The sequence below is a fragment of the Panthera onca genome, chromosome D3, assembly GCF_046562875.1.
Source record: "Panthera onca isolate mPanOnc1 chromosome D3, mPanOnc1 haplotype 2, whole genome shotgun sequence".
NCBI lineage: Eukaryota > Metazoa > Chordata > Mammalia > Carnivora > Felidae > Panthera > Panthera onca.
The window spans coordinates 7,323,225-7,343,028 of NC_138350.1; the positions used below are offsets into that span (position 1 = coordinate 7,323,225).

The 19,804-nt window shown below is 39.3% G+C and overlaps 1 protein-coding gene across 3 annotated transcripts in view; it reads left to right on the forward strand.

Annotated features, from left to right (window-relative positions):
* RAD9B (RAD9 checkpoint clamp component B) overlaps positions 1 to 19,804 on the forward strand; it is a 30,613-nt gene that overhangs the window by 4,634 nt on the left and 6,175 nt on the right. For 2 of the 3 annotated variants that reach the window (XM_078435814.2, XM_078435815.2), the window contains 6 exons: positions 6,730 to 6,829; positions 8,276 to 8,382; positions 14,411 to 14,517; positions 14,600 to 14,664; positions 15,218 to 15,340; positions 16,467 to 16,707. In XM_078435814.2, the coding sequence (XP_078291940.1) occupies positions 6,730 to 6,829; positions 8,276 to 8,382; positions 14,411 to 14,517; positions 14,600 to 14,664; positions 15,218 to 15,340; positions 16,467 to 16,707 (743 nt within the window). Of the gene's footprint in view, positions 1 to 6,729; positions 6,830 to 8,275; positions 8,383 to 14,410; positions 14,518 to 14,599; positions 14,665 to 15,217; positions 15,341 to 16,466; positions 16,708 to 19,597; positions 19,683 to 19,804 lie in introns of all 3 variants that reach the window. The other variant, XR_013551376.2, reaches the window with a different exon arrangement.

Here is a 19,804-nt window from a genome sequence, read left to right on the forward strand (position 1 = left end):
CCCCCTTCTTTGAACTTTAGTTCATGTAATAGCAGAATCATGTAAAGAGCATGATTAAAAGCACAGCAGGCCTTGACATCACAGACTTGGGTATGGATTCTTCTGTGCTGCTGCTTCTTCTTCTTCTTCTTCTTCTTCTTCTTCTTCTTCCTCTTCTTCTTTGTTTTTAATTTTTTTTAACGTTTATTTATTTTTGAGACAGAGAGACAGAGCATGAACAGGGGAGGGTCAGAGAGAGAGGGAGACATAGAATCCGAAACAGGTTCCAGGCTCTGAGCCGTCAGCACAGAGCGCGACGCACGGGTCAAACTCATGGACCGTGAGATCATGACCTGAGCCGAAGTCGGACGCTTAACCGACTGAGCCATCCAGGCACCCCATCTTCTTCTTTTTTTTTTTTTAAATGTTTATTTACTTTCAAGAGAGAGAGAGAGAGAGAGAGAGAGAGACAGAGCACATGTGGGGGAGGGGCAGAGAGTGAGGGAGACACAGAATCTGTGCTGTTAGCACAGAGCCTGACACGGGGCTCGAACCCAGGAACCATGAGATCATGACTTGAGTCAATGTCAGACACTTAATCGACGGAACCACCCAGGCGCCCCTTCTATGCTTCTTATTAGCTTTGTGAAAGTGCATAAGCTTTGTCAACACAAATTGAACAAAGCTTTTGGAATCTCTGAAAGTAAGAAAGAGTTTATTCGAGCCCAAGTTAGGACAGCTGCCTGGGAAACACACTCTTCATGGGGGAGAAAGTGCTCTAGAGAATGAACAGTTCTTACAGGGTTATATACGTTTCTACATTTTGTAAAAGCTCAAAAGATGATAGATTAGCATATAGGCAGGAATCACCAGGAATGCAGGAGCAGGAGCATTGACAATGTGATTTTCATTAGGCTACTTGTTCTCAAAGCAGATGTACAACGTGTGCGTGGCAGGCCATTAATCAGCCTTTTGGTTTGAACAAAATTTATGAACAGTCATGCTAACTTAGAAATCTAACAGGGCTTCCTTTGTATATCTGGCCTTTGGAGAGTGTTTCTCTTATCAGCTCTCTGAACTTTCATTTTCTTTTCTGTAAAATGGGGATACTCTTACCCTCGCGTTTGGAGGTTGTTGTGAATGTAAAGCGAGATCACTTGTGTGAAGCACATAGCGTGGTGTCTGACACGGAGGAAGTACTAGAGAGTCAATGACTGCTGTCATTACAATTACCCTCAACCCTTATTTCCAGCTAGATTTTAAACAACCAACTTTTCAGTTTCTTAAGAATCTCTCAAGCAGATTGATTAGATTACTGCCTAATACATACTTGTGATTGGTTGGTTTTTTTAAAGTTTATTCATTTATTGTGAGAGAGAGAAAGCACGAGCAAGGGAGGGGCAGAGAGAGAGAATCCCAAGCAGGCTCTGCACTAATAGCGTGGATTCCAACGTAGGGCTCAAACTCATGAACCGTGAGATCATGACCTGGGCTGAAATCAAGGGTTGACACTTAACTGACTGAGCCACCCAGGCACTCCAATTGGTTGATTTTCAGTAGCTTTTGTAGGAAAGCTATATGAGTTGGGATGCTTTAAGTTGCAAGTAACAGGAAAAAAAAAAAAAACACAGAAAATCTAACTCAAACTAACTTTAACAATAAGGAGAAATATTGGCTCATGGAAATGAAAAGTTCAAAATTGGGTCACAGGTGTGGATTTGGTTCAGGCTGCAGCAGCTGCTGCTTCTTTTCCTTCTCCTTTTTATTTTATTTTTTGAGAGACAGAGCATGAGTGGGGGTGGTCAGAGAGAGAGAGGGAGACAGAGGATCCGAAGCAGGCTCTCCGCTGACAGCGGCAAGCCCTATGTGGGGTTTGAACTCACAACCCACGAGATTATGGCCTGAGCTGAAGTCAGACACTCAACTGACTGAGCCACCCAGGTGCCCCTCTCCTTTTTCTTTTTTTTTTTTTAATTTTTAAAAATGTTTTTATTTATTTATTTATTTATTTTTTAATTTTTTTTTTCAACGTTTTTTATTTTTGGGACAGAGAGAGACAGAGCATGAACGGGGGAGGGTCAGAGAGAGAGGGAGACACAGAATCGGAAACAGGCTCCAGGCTCCGAGCCATCAGCCCAGAGCCTGACGCGGGGCTCGAACTCACAGACCGCGAGATAGTGGCCTGGCTGAAGTCGGACGCTTAACCGACTGCGCCACCCAGGCGCCCCTGTTTTTATTTATTTTTGAGACAGAGGGAGACAGAGCATGAGTAGGGGAGGGGCAGAGAGAGGGGGAGACACAGAATCCGAAGCAGGCTCCAGGCTCTGAGCTGTCAGCACAGAGCCCGACACAAGGCTCGAACTCATGGAGTGTGAGGTCACAACCTGAGCTGAAGTCAGATGCTCAACTGACTGAGCCACCCAGGTGCCCCTCCCTCTCCTTTTTCTTTTTAAAATTCACTCAGCTCTCCTTTCCTCCACGTGACTTATCCTAAGGCTAGTTTCTCTGATAAACTTTCAATAATAAGGTGGCTTGCAGCAGCAGCTGAGGCTAGATGCTGCTTCCTCTTTCACATCCAGTGGGAGCAAGAGCCTTACCTCATGTATCCATTAAACAAAAGTTCTTGCCTTTGCTCTGATTGGACCAACCTAAACTAATCTTCGTGGCCAGGAAATTCACTCTTTAAGCATCATACCTGGTCCAAATTTAATTGTAGGGGGGGATAAAATTATACCAATTAATTTCTACCAATGAGGGCCCATCAGTGATGCTGGAAGTAGAGTCAATCCCACCCAAACCTCATGGCAGCTGCAAAATGGGGAAGGGACAGCTCAGGAAAGAAGGGGAACATAGGAGATAGATGCTGCTACTTAATTAGGTAAGTACTTATACTTCCCCAAACTGTGTGTACCCAGAAAATAAAGCTTGCAACTTTATATTTATAATCTGGTGGAGAAACGTTCAAATTTAGTTGAGAAAAATCACCTGGGCAGGGATAGCCAATAAGCTGCTAGAAATACATATTTGGGATTTGGTAAGAAATTAAGGATAGTGATGTAAATCTGGCTCTCTTCACTGATAGAAAACACTTGAAAAAAAAACCGAGCTACTAAAAAGGACTGACTTCTCTAAATCTAACCATGAAAAGTTTCTGTAACAGTGATTTCTTGAATTATTTAGCATCTGCAAATAGATAAAAAAGGATTTATACCACTGAGAAGCAAGATTTAGCTGAAATATTTATGTCATTAATAATTCTACCAATTCTCCATACTTTTCTTTTGCACTGGCCCTAGAGTTTCTAAAAATGAGTCCATGAGTTCCTGAAGAACACACTCGGATATGAACCACCTGCTAATATGTTCTGTCCTGGCTCAAGGGGATAGGACTCCAACAGAGGGGAGCTTCCATAAGAGGAGTGCACTGGGATACTGAATGAAAATAAGACTTTGAATCATACGCATATATTAATGAAGTGATGTCAAGAAGGTTGGACTCCTTCAAGTTTTCAAGTTTTGGGCATTCTACAGATGTGCTAATGATTTTAAACTCAATGGTGAACTTACAGGGATTGAGGAATATTTGAATAACTTACAAGATTTTTGAAGTATCACTAGCCCCTAAAATTCTAAACTCTACAAATGTAACATCTCCAAACTAATGGTTCGTCCTTAGCTGTACCCCTTCAGGTTTGAAAGAGTTCTCTGGACCCATTGAGGGAAGTTTGAAATAGAGCTTATGAAGTGGCAGGTAGAATTCTTTCCTAGCGCCAGGAATCCCATGGCAGGAGCAGATGGTATGAGACACCCACTACTCAGCGTGGTCCATCGACTGGCTCCTGGGCCCTAAATTGTTGTTACTATTCTGTGAGAAGATAGCGAGCTTATGCCAGAATTTAGGCCAAATACATTACTAAGCATTTGCATTAATTCAGCTGTTGTTGTTGTTGTTGTTGTTAATAGTACTATTTTATCAAAGAAGGCAGTCAGTTCCTCTTTTTTTTTTTTTTTAAGGTTTACTTATTGTGAGAGAGAGCACAAGTTGGGGAGGGGCAGAGAGAGGGAGAGAGAGAGAATCCCAAGCAGGCTTTGCACCGTCAGCCCAATGCAGGGCTCAGATTCACGAACCATGTGGTCACCACCTGAACCAAAATCCAGAGTCTGACGCTTAACCCACTGAGCCACCCAGGTGGCCCAGAAGTCAATTCTGATGAAAAATCCCTTGTCTCATTACAGTCCGGTGCTTTGTGCAGCATAAGATAAAGCCAATAAATGACCCAGGGGGGAAACAGGACTTCTAAATGTTTATGTCATTTGCATGCTACCAAGGGAGATTGTTATTGTTATTAAACTAGAAACTAGAAAAACCACAGCGAAGAGGTACATCAAGCCAAATTACTCGAACAAGGGACAGTGGATGTTCTTTGAGCCAGAGACTCGAAGGAGAGAAAGCCGAAGAGGAAAGGCTTTCTGGTTAGTGGCATCACATCTGGGTAAGTTTCCAGCAGGCAGAAATGGGAAGGCATTCTGTGATGAGGGAGCAGTGTGATCAAAGGCACAGGTTGAAAGTGTTTAGCACCTGTTCATAAGGTAAAAGGTGAAGGAAGCCGATGGCAAGAAAAGGAGCATCAGGAATGACAGATTAGACATTTCTCAGCCTGGACATCTTTGGCAATGCCAGTATTCGCTCGAGGGAAATATTTAGAGGTATGCTTGTGCTGTGTGTGCCGGGGCTGTTTGTGAACAGTACCTGCGAAACCGGTAACGGTAGTTGCCTCTGTGGAGGATACAGGGCTGGCAGGAGTCAGGAGTGGAGGATGACTGACTTTTCACTGTCTCTCTGGTATCTTTTGAACTTTCTACCATCAGCATCTATCTATTACGTGTCCCTCCAAAAGTAACTCGAAAATATTTTTAAAAATAGGTAAGCTATGCCAACTTTTTAGATTTGTGTCTTCCCCAAATAGAAATCACAGCGATCCTTCACAATGCCATGCTCTTTGTAGTACATCTAAAATTTACGGACGAAAGCAAAGATGAAATAGGTCAGCTCATGTTACTCTAGCGCTCAAAACTCTCTCTCTCAAAAAAAACCAAAAAAACAAAAAAAAAACAAAACCACCTTCCCCATTTTACATAGGGTATTAGCCAATGATCTTTCAATGGCCAGTGAGGTCCTACATGGGTTGGAAGCCCTCTGCCCAGTAAGCTCCTTCTCCCAGGTAGCATGTAACTCGCTGTTTCACTTCCTCCAAGTCTTCACTCAGATGGTGTCATTTCCATGAGGTCTTTCGTGACCTCTCTATTTGCAATTGCTACCGACCACCACTGGCACTCCCTAGTCTTTCCTGCTTTGCTTTTCTGTGGTCTTTATCACCTTGTGACATATTAATTATTTACTTACTTATTTTCTTATTGTCTGTCTCCTCTCCCTAGAATGTAAACACTATGAGGATAGAGATTTTTGTCTGATTTGTTCTTTGCTAATCCCCAGCTCCTAAAATTGTTCTTGTGTAGTAGATTACCAAAAAAAAAGATCTCACAAATTATTTGCAACACCCCCCTCTTCAAAAGCTGGAGTCTGATTCCCCAGCTGGAATCATGGCTTGCCTTGGGCTTTATCAATTAGATGCAATAGAAGTGATATTCTGTGAGTTCCAAGCCTAGGCCTTAAGAGGCCTGGCAGTTTCCCCTGTTAAAGTAGGAACTTTTCCTCAGCATGAGAATAAATGCAGCACAGTATAGACTTATGGAGGATGAGGGACCATGTGGTGAGAGGCCCCCGCCATGCCTGTTGTCTACTGAGGCCTTAGACCTGAAAGTGAAGCCATCCAAAACGTCCAGCCACAGCTAAGCCAGCCTAAACCAGAAGGACTCAGTCGAATTGTGAGAAACAACAAATGTTTGTTATTTTGGTTTGTTATCCATAAAAAACTAACTAATGCAGCTTTGTACATAGTAGGTGGTCAGTAAATACTTACGAAATTAATAAATGTTGCTGTTATTAATTTGGTACCAAAAAATCCCAATTAGTTGAGAAACATTGTTTCTAGTGAGCCCTTTTGATTCTCACTGCAACATTATTATGCTGTAGAAAGTTACAGCCCACTTGGGTTTTATTACATCGGCTCTGTATTCAAACTTAGATTCAAATTTTGACTATACATGTTAAAATAGCATAGCCTTGGAAAGTCAGTCTCTCTCAGCTACAGTTTCCTCTTCTGAGAGTAAGTGCTTACACCATAGGAATATTGTGAAGATCAGAGGTCATGTATGTAAAATGTGTACTACAGTTCCTGGCACCTGGGGTCATAGCCGTTACAGCTGTACACTCTTCCTCTCTTCCTCCTCTCGGAAGAAAAGAATCCACAGACCAGATGTTCATGTCTGACTTCCGAGAGTCCCAGAAATCTGGAAATAATAGACGTGGATAAAAGGTAGTGAAAGGGAATTGTAAGTACGTGAACTGTAATGGGCAATCACTGTTTTACACACAATTTAAGAATTCACCTGTATTTCAAAAGAACTTGGGAGCTCTGCTGATACTGTCCAAGGACCCGGCATGTTGCATAATGTCCACTAGGGGGCGATAAACACATTTATGGAGGAATAGTGTTCCTTCAAGCTATGTATGCACCTGCCTGATAGATAGTAAATGTTACTTTAATTTTGTTTGGCTGTGATGCTTAGACTTTTTAAATAGTTTGTTTTGCACTTAAAATTATTAAAAGGTTTATTTATTCTTTTTAAGGTATTAGAAGAACTCATAATGTATGTTTTCAAGAAAGTCAGCCCTTGCAAGTTATTTTTGAAAAGAATATGTGTTCTAATACACTAGTGATTCAACCAAGGTAATGAATTCTCTGGTATTTATTTTTCTTTTTCTGAATACGGGCACATAGTAAAGAATTAAGCTTTGTAATCAGTTATATTTTTTAAAAAAGCTAATATTTAACTTGTAGAAATCACCTTACAAAGTGAAGAGGAAACCATGAAAAAGATAATAGTAGATAATATAAGTGCTTAATGGTAGCAATGATGATTTAGTGGCAAGAAAGTTCTGAAAATATCCTATTACTGGATTTTTATATTAAGTGATACCAAGATAGAAATATATTACCTAATAATACTTTGCATTTATATATTGCCTTCTGAGTCTTTAAAAAAATTTTTTAATGTTTATTTACTTTTGAAGGGGGGGGAGGGGCAGAGAGAGACAGAGACACAGAATCTGAAGCAGGCTCCAGGCTCTGAGCTGTCAGCACAGCTCAACCCACGAACCATGACATCATGACCTGAGCTGAAGATGGACGCAACCGGCTGAGCCATCCAGGCGCCCCTGTTGTCATTTTTTAACGTCAGGTTATTTGGTATCTTATAAAACACCTCCCCCCAACACTGGAAAAGTTGCTGGATGAATTTGGCAGGTGTTCCTGAAATTTTGGCATCAAGAAACACTGCTGAGCTAATGTCTAGCATCAGGTTAACATCAACATCACATAAATTCTAAGAATCTCATTTTTTATCTAACAACACCTCAATTTAAAAAGTATCCCAGAAGTTGTCATGCAATAATAAAAAGATAACATAACTAAGAGCTGGCAAAGGATTTGAATAGATATTTTGCCAAAGAAGATATACAAATGGCTGAAAAGCACATGAAAAGGTGCTCACCATCATTAGTAGTTAGGGAAATACAAATTAAAACTTTAAATCTGTGAATTGTACAGTATGTGAATTCTGTATCAATAAAGCTGTTTTTAAAAAGGGAGCCCCAGGATAAAAGGGCATTTGGGATGTCAAGACAACCTTGAAAGTATAGGTATAATGTAGGACAAATAACAAAGGGAAAGAGAATATAGGCAGCAGGCTGTTTGTAAACCTCTACCCTCACCTGGGTCTCCAGCAGGTTCTATTTGAACAGCTCTGTTTTCTTATATCTCCCTTAGGCATATGATTGCAGGCCATTAAAAATATATATTGATCATATAAAAACATAGAATTAAAAACATTTTCTTCCAGTGTCTGGTTTATCTTGCAGCTTTCACATGTCTTACTAAGAATATATTTTACTATTTTCTTGGCCTGTCAAATGAAGTTGCCGTTTTAAAATACACTGAAAATATTGCAGCTCACATAGAAAAAAGAAAATACAGGGGTTTTTTTTGGTAAGTTTTTAAAAATCTAGCCTGACTAACCTGTTTATTTCCAGATTAAAGATTTGAGCCTTATTTAATAAGACTTTTTTTTCCTGCTTGTTTTTCAAATAACGTAGTACTTTTCTTTACATTTTGTAGAGTGCTTGCTGAGGCGATTGTTCTTTTCACATCAAGTCAAGAAGAAGTTACTCTTGCTGTTACCCCACTCAGTGTTTGCCTTAAGAGTTCCAGTGACGAACCAGTGGGTAAGGACTACATCTGTCACGACACTTGGATGGAATGTCACTTCCTGACTTTCTTGATCACTGACCACAGTAAACATTAGTGGCATGACATTTATTCTTGTCTAAAAAGCAGTAAGATGTAGAAAGATCATTAAAATTTTTGAGAGATCCAGGAAATGGAACATAACCAATAATTAAAATATTTGGCTTTGAAATTCAGGTTGTTTTATTTTTTATATTAATTAATTGATTGATTTTTTAATTTATATCCAAGCTAGCATATAGTGCAACAATGATTTCAGGAGTAGATTCCTTAATGCCTCTTAACCCATTTAGCTTATCCTCCCTCTCACACCCCCTCTGGCAACTCTCTGTTTGTTTTCTATATTTAAGAGTCTTTTATGTTTTGTTCCCCTCCTTGTTTTTATATTATTTTTGCTTCCCTTCCCTTATGTTCATCTGTTTTGTATCTTAAATTCCTCACGTGAGTGAAATAATATATTTGTCTTTCTCTAATTTCGCTTAGCATAGTACCTTCTAGTTCCATCCACACAGTTTCAAATGACAAGATTCTTTTTGATTGCTGAGTAATACCCCATTGTATATATATACCACATCTTCTTTACCCATTCATCTATAGATGGACATTTGGGCTCTTTCCATACTTTGGCTATTGTTGATAGCGCTACTGTAAACATTGGGGTGCATGTGCCCCTTCGAAACAGCACAACTGTATCCCTTGGATAAATACCTAGTAGTGCAATTGCTGGGTCGTAGGGTAGTTCTATTTTTAATTTTTTGAGGAACCTCCATATTGTTTTCCAGAGTGGCTGCACCAGTTTGCATTCCCACCAGCAGTGCAAAAGAGATCTTTTTTCTCCGCATCCTCGCCAACATCTGTCGTTGCCTGAGTTGTTAATGTTAGCCATTCTGACAGCTGTGAGGTGGTATCTCATTGTGGTTTTGATTTGTATTTCCCTGATGATGAATGATGTTGAGCATTTTTTCATGTGTCAGTTGGCCATCTGGATGTCTTCTTTGGAGAAGTGTCTATTCATGTCTTTTGCACATTTCTTCACTTACTATTTGTTTTTTGGGGTGTTGAGTTTGATAAGTTCTTTATAGATTTTGCATACTAACCCTTTATCTGATATGTCATTTGCAAATATCTTCTTCCATTCTGTCGGTTGACTTTTGGTTGTGCTGATTGTTTCCTTCGCTGTGCAGAAGCTTTTTATTTTGATGAAGTCCCAATATTTCATTTTTGCTTTGGTTTCCCTTGCTTCTGGAGACCTGTTGAGTAAGAAGTTGCTGTGGCCAAGGTCAAAGAGGTTTTTGCCTGCTTTCTCCTCTAGGATTTTGATTGTTTCCTGTCTTACATTTAGGTCTTTCATCCATGTTGAGTTTGTTTTTGGAAATTCAGGTGTTTTAAAATTAGGAGAATGGTGGGGTGCCTGGGTGGCTTAGTTGGTGAAGCATTCGACTTCAGCTCAGGTCATGATCTCATGGTTCATTAGTTAGACCCCTGCATCAGGGTCTGTGCTGCCAGCTCAGAGCCTGGAGCCTGGTTTGGATTCTGTGTCTCCCTCTCTCTCTGCCCCTCCCCCACAAGAGCATGGGCATGCATGTTCACTCTCTCTCTCTCAAAAATAAACATTAAAAAAGATTTAAAAATATACAATTAGGAGAATGGTTACTGAGAAAAGTATATCTTCAGTTAAGATTTTAAGATCTGTTTTTCATCTTTTTTTAAAGGTTTTTTTTGTTTTGTTTTGTTTTTAGTAATTTCTACATCCACTGTGGGGCTCAAACTCACAACCCCAAGATCAAGAGTTGCATGCTTTTCCAAAAAGCCAACCAGGTGCCCCTGTTTTTCATCTTTTATCACCCTTTGTGTTTGGCACAAAAAAAAAATTAAGAGGGAGCAATCCAATTGAGATTATCTTTGATCACCTAAGAAGAAAAAGTAGCTCCAAATTAGAGATGTAAGATATTCCAGATGACAAATACACACGGCAGAAAATGTGACTACGTCTTAAGTCAGCTCTTCCAAGAGTTACCTGGATTTAATGGAGAAACTAAGGCATGATTAAATTGGCAGTTTTGCTACCAAGAAAATTGACTAGGGTCTTTCAGACATAAGCTGTTTGAGACTCTTTAATTTTGGGTAATTGTGTGTGTGTGTGTGTGTGTGTGTGTGTGAGAGAGAGAGAGAGAGAGAGAGAGAGAGAGATAGCAGTAAAGAATATGAAGGGAGGGAATTGTATTATTTGAAGTGAAAAACCAGTAGAACCAGGGCTAAAATTGGATCAGATAACTTTTGTGGTATTTAGTTGGTGCCATGTTCTTTTCTAAACGGTTTCCAGTTGTGAATTCATGTAATGTTTGTAACAACTCTGTGATGTGGGTACTATTATGCCCATTTTTCCATGTGAAGAATATGAAGCACAGAGAAACGAAGTGACTTGCCTGGTGTCACACAGTTAGTAGTGCTGGAATATTATCTGAATGTAGGCTTCAAGGCACAGGCTCAATACCACTGTGTTATTATTGTTTCTCTGAAGTCTTATCTAGCATTGTTTTTTGACACCCAGAAGTGCATGATTTGGAAAATATATGCTTATTCTAGTAAAAGGGTCTGTTTTATATTCCGTAGTGCCATCTCTGAATAAAGATGGCCATTGTGTCTCACCAGGAGACACTGTCCCTTGTGAGAAGCTTTCTAATGAGTAGTTATAGTTATGGTTGACTGGGGACTTATGGGCACAAGTAGCAATTGGAGACCCAATTATGCATTTTATTTTTTAAGGTTTTTTTTTAACATTCATTCATTTTTGAGAGACAGAGACAGAGTGCAAGTGGGGGAGGGACAGAGAGAGTGGGAGACACAGAATCTGAAGCAGGCTCCAGGCTCCGAGTTGTCAGCACAGAGCCTGATGCGGGGCTCGAACCCGTGAACTGTGAGATCATGACCTGAGCCAAAGTTGGATGCTTAACCCTGAGCCCCATCTGTTTATTACTGAACTTACTCTGTACTAGTACACTGGGAGTGACATGAGCGTTCTTGTTTGATAATAATGTATTTTTAGGGTAGTGTTTGATCCTTTTAAAAAGTATATACTGTTTATCCTTTGTTCTTACATAATTCATGGTCATTGAAGAAAATAAAAAACACAAACACTAAAAAAAAAAAGTCACCTGAAATCCCACTATCCAGAGATAAGCAGTTTTAATAGTTTGGGACATCTCCTTGTATACTTTAGATTTAACGACAGAAGATTGGTTGAGTGAAAGTAATGAAATACTGTGAAGCTATTAAAAGTAATTCAATAAAAAAGGGGCAGAGGACCTAAATACCCATTTTTCCAAAGAATGCATACAGATGGCCACAGACATATGAAAAGATGCTCAACATCACTCATCAGCAGGGAAATGCAAATCAAAACCACAATGAGAATGTGAGGGTGACCTGGCTGCAACATCTGTCACCCCATCCATTGCCAGGGTTGATTTGGCTAATCTGTCTGGCTAGGCAGGTGTCCCCTTCCTCCCTTACCGCTTGATGTGTGTCCCTCCAGAAGCTGTGTGCTCAGTTGAAGAGGATGACCTTCCCTGATAGAGGACTGTTCTTTGGTCAACGGTATACAAGTAGCTGCTCTCCCCTGCTACAACCTTCAAACAAGCTCTCACGGTCCTTTTGCAGGAGAACTTGGGTAGTCAAGCTTCCAAGACTTGAGACACATACAAATGAGGTGCTGCATGTGGTAGTCTGTCTTCCTTTAAAGAAAAAAAACACAACACACAATGAGATAATCATCTTAAAGCTGTCAGAATGGCTAAAATAAAAAACATAGAAATAATAAGTGTTGGCGAGGATGTTGAGAAAAAAGAACTCTTGTGCACTGATGGTGGGAATATAAATTGGTGCAGCCTCTGTGTAAAATAGTATAGAGTTTCCTGAAAAAATTAAAAATTGAAATACTAGGGGCATGTGGGTGGCTCAGTTGGTTAAGCGTCTGCCCCTTGATTTCAGCTCAGGTCATGGTCTCATGGTTTGTGAGATTGAGCCCTGTCTCGGGCTCTGTGCTTGGGATCTTCTCTCTACCTCTCTCTCTGCACCTTCGCTGCTTGTGCTTGCTGTCTCTCTCTCTCTTAAATAAACATAAAAAAAAAAAACCCCAAATACAATATGATCCAATAATTCCACTATTGGGTATTTACCCAAAGAAAATGTAAACATTGACTTGAAAAGATATATGCACCCCTGTGTTCACTGTAGCATTATTTAGAACAACCAAGATTTGGAAGCAACCCAAGTCCATCCATAGACGAATGGATAGAGAAGATGTGGTATGTATATAATGTAATTATTACTCAGCCATAAAAAAGAATGAAATTTTTCCATTTAAAACAACCTGGGTGTACCTAAAGGATATAATGCTAAATGCAATAAATCAATCAGAGAAAGACAAATACTATATGATTTCACTCATGTGGAATTTAAGAAACAAATGAACGAACAAAGAAGAGAAACAAACAAAAAGCATTCTCTTTTATATTATTTAATGTTCATTTATTTTTGAAGGAGAGAGAGAGACAGAGCACGAGCAGGGGTGGGGCAGAGAGAGAGGGAGACACAGAATCTGAAGCAGGCTCCAGGCAGAGCCCGATGCGGGGCTTGAACTCATGAGCTGTGATATCATGACCTGAGCCAAAGACTTAACTGACTGAGCCACCCAGGTGCCCCAGCATTCTCTCTCTTTTTAAAAAAAAAATTTTTTTTTTACGTTTATTTTTGAGAGACAGAGACAGAGCACAAGTGGGGGAGGGGCAGAGAGAGAATGAGACACAGAATCCCAAGCAGGCTCCAGGCTCTGAGCTCTGAGCTGTCAGCACGGAGCCTGATGCGGGGCTTGAACCCACAAACTGTGAGATCATGACCTGAACCGAAGTTGGACAATTAACCAACTGAGCCACCCAGGCGCCCCTTGCCCATTCTCGTCAGTATAGAGAACAAACCAGTGGTTGGCAGAGGGAAGGTAAGTAGGGGGATTGTTGATATAGATAAAGGGGATTAAGAATACACTTATATTGATGAATACTGAGGAATGTATAGAATTGTTGAATTATTATATATGTGAAACTAATATAACAGTGTATGTTAATTACACTTCAAGTAAGGTGTAAAAAGAAAATGGAAGAAAAGGTACTCGTGTGTGTGTATATATTTCTGAGCATTTATATCAAACATTTTTGCAGTGAAAAACAAAATAATTTATTCTTGTCACTTATGTTTCTGTGGGTTTATGAGGCTCAGCTAGACAGTTCTCACTTGGGGGTCTTTCATGCAATTGCAGTTAGATAGCGGCTGGGTCTGGAATCATCTGAAGACATCCAAGATGTCTGATAGTTGATCTTGGGAACACAGTTGGGCCGTTAACCAGAGTGACTGCATAGATATGGCCTCTCCATTAACTTGGACTTCATATAGCATGAACTCAGCATGGTGGCTGAGTTCCAAGAGTGAGTGTTACAGGATAGAGGAAGTGGATAGAGAATAGAGGAAGTAGAAGTTGCCAGTCTCTTCAGAAACCAGCACCAGGTCATTTCACCTATAGCGCCATATCCTATTGGTCTCAGTAGTCAGAGAGCCCTCCTACCCAAATTCAGGAGAGGGGGACATAGACATAGACCCCATCTCTCAATGAAGGAATGTCAAAGGACTTGTGGCTATTTTTAATCTACCACTTACAGTTGAATTTTCATATTAAAATTTAACAAATGGGGTGCCTGGGTGGCTCAGTGGGTTAAGCATCCGACTCTTGATTTCAGCTCAGGTCATGATCTCACAGTTTGTGAGATCGAGCCCCACATTGGGTTCTGTGCTGACAGTGTGGAACCAGCTTGGGATTCTCTCTCTCCATCTCTCTGTGTCTCCATGCTCACACATGCTCTCTCTCTCTCAAAAAAAAAAAAAACCATTTTAAAAAAATTTCACAAGTACCTCTGGAACTAATTTTATTCTTTATTTTCCTATAATGTCGAACAGATTTGACCAGTTCTGTGTACAGTGAGATGTTTGTTGGCCCAGATGAGTTTGACTTCTTTCAAATTGGAGTTGATAGTGAAATAACATTTTGCTTCAAAGAATTGAAGGTAAACAAAAATTTGTGTCAAAATTTCACTGGTAATTTTTAAATAAAGATTTCAACTATTTTTCTTCTTATTTTTTTTTCAGGGAATACTGACGTTTTCAGAAGCTACACATGCTCCTATAGCCATTCATTTTGATTTTCCTGGGAAGTAAGTCCTTGGGAAGTTTTCTGAGTTTTTTTTTTTTTAATTGTTGTTATGTATCAATAATAAACCCCTTTGGATCGCTTTGCAGTTAATTCACACCTCAGGAATTGCTTACTTTATCAGCAACACTTATCAAACTAGAATTTTGAAGGATGCCATAACAGGGCATTTTTTAATTGGTAATTGAGAAAGATATATTCTGCAGAGTGAAAACACTTATAAATTTGACATGGTGCCGAATAAATTGCCTAATTAGAAAATTATACATGGCTTAAATAAGTCTAATCTCTATGAAGCTATGATATTTTATATGGTATTTCAGAACTAAAATTTCAAATGAGATTAGGTTAGGATAGATGTGTTTTATGAAATCAGATCTGATGATGTCTAAGGTCCCTTTCGGCTCTTAGGAGTGCGTTAACTTTGTGAAAAGACAAAAAGGACTTCTACTTCTATGATCTCCTTTTACTCTTGAATTAAGTGTCATTTTTTAATGTTTTCCCAGTGTCCATCAGAAAATGTGTATGATGTTTGCTCTGACTTTGCCTTTTTTTAGACCTATGGCTTTAAGTATTGATGATATGTTATTGGAAGCTAACTTTATTTTGGCTACATTAGCTGATGAGCCAAGTAGAGCATCTTCTCCTCAGTCACTGTGTCTTTCCCCAAAACAAAAAAGGTAAGGCCAATGTTTCAACATCTTTATTGTTTGCGAAAAAGCCATTGCAATCTTATTCTGAAATAATTCATCGGCATTCATTTAGGAAACAGTCGAGGAACAAAACATTAGATCAGATTGACCGAATCAGGAAGAGCTATGGTAGGACCTAACTAGCATTGAGATATCCTCAGTCATGTGTTAGAAATTTGCTTTTTCTGTTCTGATCAGAATTTAATAGTTTTGGTTTATCTTTGTTACTACCCAAAACTCATTTCCATTTTTGGTAGTCATTTTTTAGGAGGGATATGGTGTTAAGCTTCACCGGACAGTTTTTATCACTGCCTAGAACTCTCTTTCTCAGACAAGGAGACAGCCATTGTTTTTCCTTCCCTTTTTTTTGTCTCTTAGTAACTTTTTTTTTTTTTTTTGGGGGGGGGGCAGGGTTCTTCACTGTAAAAGTAGCTTAAAGGTACTATGGGAAATTTGGAAAATACAGAAGAGTAGAAAGAAGATAATCAAAATTGCACTACCTAGAGATAGCTACTGCTAACATTTGCCTCACCTTTTTTTTCTCTTATTTTGCATATACTTGCATTTTAAAATAAGATCAGGATCATATAGCATATGTAGTTTTCTATCTTGTTTTTCCCCCACAGAATATATTGTGAATATGTTCCAGTATCACTGATTATGATTCGGAAACATGGTTTTTCTTTAAGATTTTATTTCTAAGTAATTTCTGCATACAACATGGGGCCCAAACTCACAACCGTGAGATCAAGAGTCACATGCTCTACAGACTGAGTTGGCTAGGTGGCCCTGGAAACATGATTTTTATTGACTGTATAAAATACTATCATACAGATGTTTAGTATTTGACTTTTTTTCTAACTTTTGGTCCTGTTACTACATCACAGGTTTGTCTCATGCACACTGGGTTGCTTTACTGAAGAATTTGAATCTGTAGGGAGAATTTCTAAATAATCATATATGTAAATTTTAACTTTCAACAACTAGTTCCGTGTTGTTTCAATATATTCTCTAAACCAGTGTTATCACTGTCATCCCATATTGCTTCATCAGTTATATGAAAATATATATTTCCAGGCAAACAGTTCATTCATTTAATCTCTTAATACCTCAGGTCAGAGCCGCTGAGTTCAAATTCAGAGGCTGGTAAAAATGTAACCAGCAAGGCCCCAGAATGTATCCTGAGAAAAGTAGCACCTAAAAGGCTTTATCCAAAGGAGACTCTCACAGATGTCTCTGCACTGGAAAACTGTGGCAGCCCCATAATGAAAAGAGCGAATGGAGACAGGAGTGAAGTGTCGGAAAGCAGCGTCAGCGACACGGAGGAGGTGCCAGGGTCTCCGTATCTGAGGAAGGTAAAGGGAAAGCGTTGAGACGCGACTGACCCGACCGTGTCTCAGTCAGGAATTCTCATCATCTGTCTCCTTTTGCAGTCTCCTTGCCCAAGCTCACCCCAATATCCTGAAATTAGTTCATCCTTACTTTTTGATAGGGCAGAGGTGAAACCAGTCTGAGATGGTGCAAAGACTGACTTATATAGACTGTCAGTACAAAAGAGTTAAAAATTGCTCATTGAGTAACAAAGTATATTCAAGTAGAGATTTGGGTCACTTGTTTAAAAGAATAAATTATGATTTCTTACAAGATACTTATCTGTGAGTACAAATACTTTGCTGAAATCATATAATTTCTTTTCTAAAATAAGTGTCCTCATTTTAGTTTTCAAATTTGGCTGGGAAACCCTTTACTCATTGTAGTACAAATACAAATTTCATCCCAACAAACATCATAAATTTTTTCATAGTGGAGTCCCAGCTAATAACACTTGTACTACCAACATTTTACTAGGTGGATAATAAGCTTTATGGAGTGCTGTTGTGTTAAACCTTATTATATCTATTGAGCTGAAGATAAATAGGATTTATTAGAAAAGTGAAGTATCTGAAATACCAGTCCCAATTTAACATGTTTACATTAATGTTTTATTCAAGCTACTTTTACTGGAAATACGAGTTTCTTAGAATTAGAAAATTGAAGGGAGAAAGAATATTTGTAAAAGTCACTATCTTTTATGCTGTATAAAAGATTTTTAGAATAGTAAAATTGGGTTGTAAACTCCATTTATTATTCAGTTTGATGCTATGAGTGTTTATTTTTTCTTTAAAAAATTAAAACAAAATGTTAACATTTATTTATTTTTGAGAGACAGAACTTGAGCGGGGGAGGGGCACAGAGAGAGGGAGACACAGAGTCTGAAGCAGGCTCCAGGCTGTCAGCACAGAGCCCAACATGGGGCTCAAATCTACTGACCTTGAGATCATGACCTGAGCCGAAGTTGGACGCTTAACCAACTGAGCCACCCAGGCACCCCTCTTTAAAAATTTTCAATGTTTATTTTATTTTTGAGAGAGAGAGAGAGAGAGAGAGAGAGAGAGCGTGAGCATGGGAGGGGCAGAGAGAGAGGGAAACACAAGATCCGAAGCAAGCTCCGAGTTCTGAGCTGTCAGCACAGAGCCCAATGCGGGGCTCGAACTCAAGGACTGCGAGATCACGACCTGAGCTGAAGTCGGAGCTCAACCCATTGAGCCACCTAGGTGCCCCTATAAGGTTTACTGAATACCTGTTCCATTCCTAGCAGTTGACAGTTTTGTCTTCTGTATTCCTAGCTTGGCCATAAAGTGAAAACAGAAATTTGTCCTTTGATTATATGAAAGTGTTTTCCCCCTCCTCTTTTTTTTGGTCACACGTTATGTGCTTACTTTTTCACAGATAACAACACAAAAACATTTTCTGACTGCTTCACCTCCCTGAAATTCACTGAGATTGCCCGTTTCCTCAGTAGGGAAAGTGACATGTATAAAGAACTGTAAGCTCCATGAGCACCATTACAGGTACTCTTCTTCAAATTTCCCATCACGTCACTTAAATTCTAAAAAGGAAATTCTATTTTTAAAGGGAATTATTTACCGTAATGTGGCAAATTCCTGCAAAACTGAAATTGCAATATGGTTAAGTATGTATCCCCATACCATCTTCCTCCCAAACTACTGTGAGCCTTCAGGTTGGCCTCCATGCCTCCATTCCCCTGCACTCTGGTTCTCCTCAAAGTGTTTTAGAAGATCTTGCGCAAACCTTCTAGCTGAGGATGGAGTACAGGGGTTCAGAGTGCTGGGTCCAGATTTAGAGCTCCTGGGTTCACATCCCTGCTTGCCACTTACTAGCTGTGTGACTAGGACAAGTTACTCTTCTTTGTCTTAGTTTTTTTTTTTTTTTTTTTAATCGGTAAAATGGAGATAATAATACTACTACCCATTAATTAGAACCGTGGAAACTAATTGAACCAATATATGGAGCTGGCACATGGTCGGTGCTCATTAAATGTTATTTTTACACGTCACTCTCCTGTCTTCAAAACTCTTGGATCATTCCTTTTTTCCCATGAGATTACACCTAAACTCCTCAGAATGGCATTCGGGGACCGTCCCTAAGATATTTACTATGCTCTTCACTGGGCCTCCTCCTTCCCTCCCTCTTGCCCCATTGCAGAACACACTCCACGCCGGGAATGGCAGATAGGTTTCCTCTCTAGTAACACCACCTGTCAGTCATTTGGTTGGGCAAGCTGAGAATGACTCAAGTTGTATCTCTAGTTGATTAGCAGTTATCTGCCGTGCACGCTAGAGGGCCATCACCTGTGAACCAGACTAAAATTGTAGCCATTATGGTGCTAGTGACATTCTTATAATATGGCCCATCCTGTTTGTTTCGTTTATTTTTAACTTTTCGTTTTAAAATAATTTCACTTCTAAAAAGTTGCAAAATTAGTACAAAGAATTCCTACATACCCTTCTCGCAGACTCTCCAAATGCTAACATTTATGTGTAACAGTACAATTATCATTTCATCAGAGAAAAATCAGAAAGTACAAATAAGAGATTTTCAGAGATAATCACTATGAACACTTTTATTATTACTCTACCTGTTAAGACTTTTTCTGTGCATGTGTACACACTCATACTTGTACACATGCACATCAATTTTTTTTTAATTTTGAAATAAATTCAGACTCACAGAATTTAGTATATAATTCCAACATGCCATTTACCCAGATTCCCTAAATGTTAACAGTCTCCTTTAGTCTGGAACATTTTCTAAATCTTGTTTTGCCTTTCTTTACCTTGACACTTCACTAGAATATCCCTGATTTTGAATTTTCCTGATGATTTCTTCATGGTTAAATTCCAGCTGTGTATTTTTAGTAAGAATACAACAGAATGACGCTGTGTTCTTCTACATCATATCTGGAGGCACATGATGGAGACTTGCCTTGGTAATCCTAATTTTTATCATATAGTTAAGGTGTTATCTGCCAGATCTCTCCACTGTAAGGGTACTTTTTTCTGTTAGTAATTGAAGGCGTCGTGGTGGAAGATACTTTGAAACTACATGGAT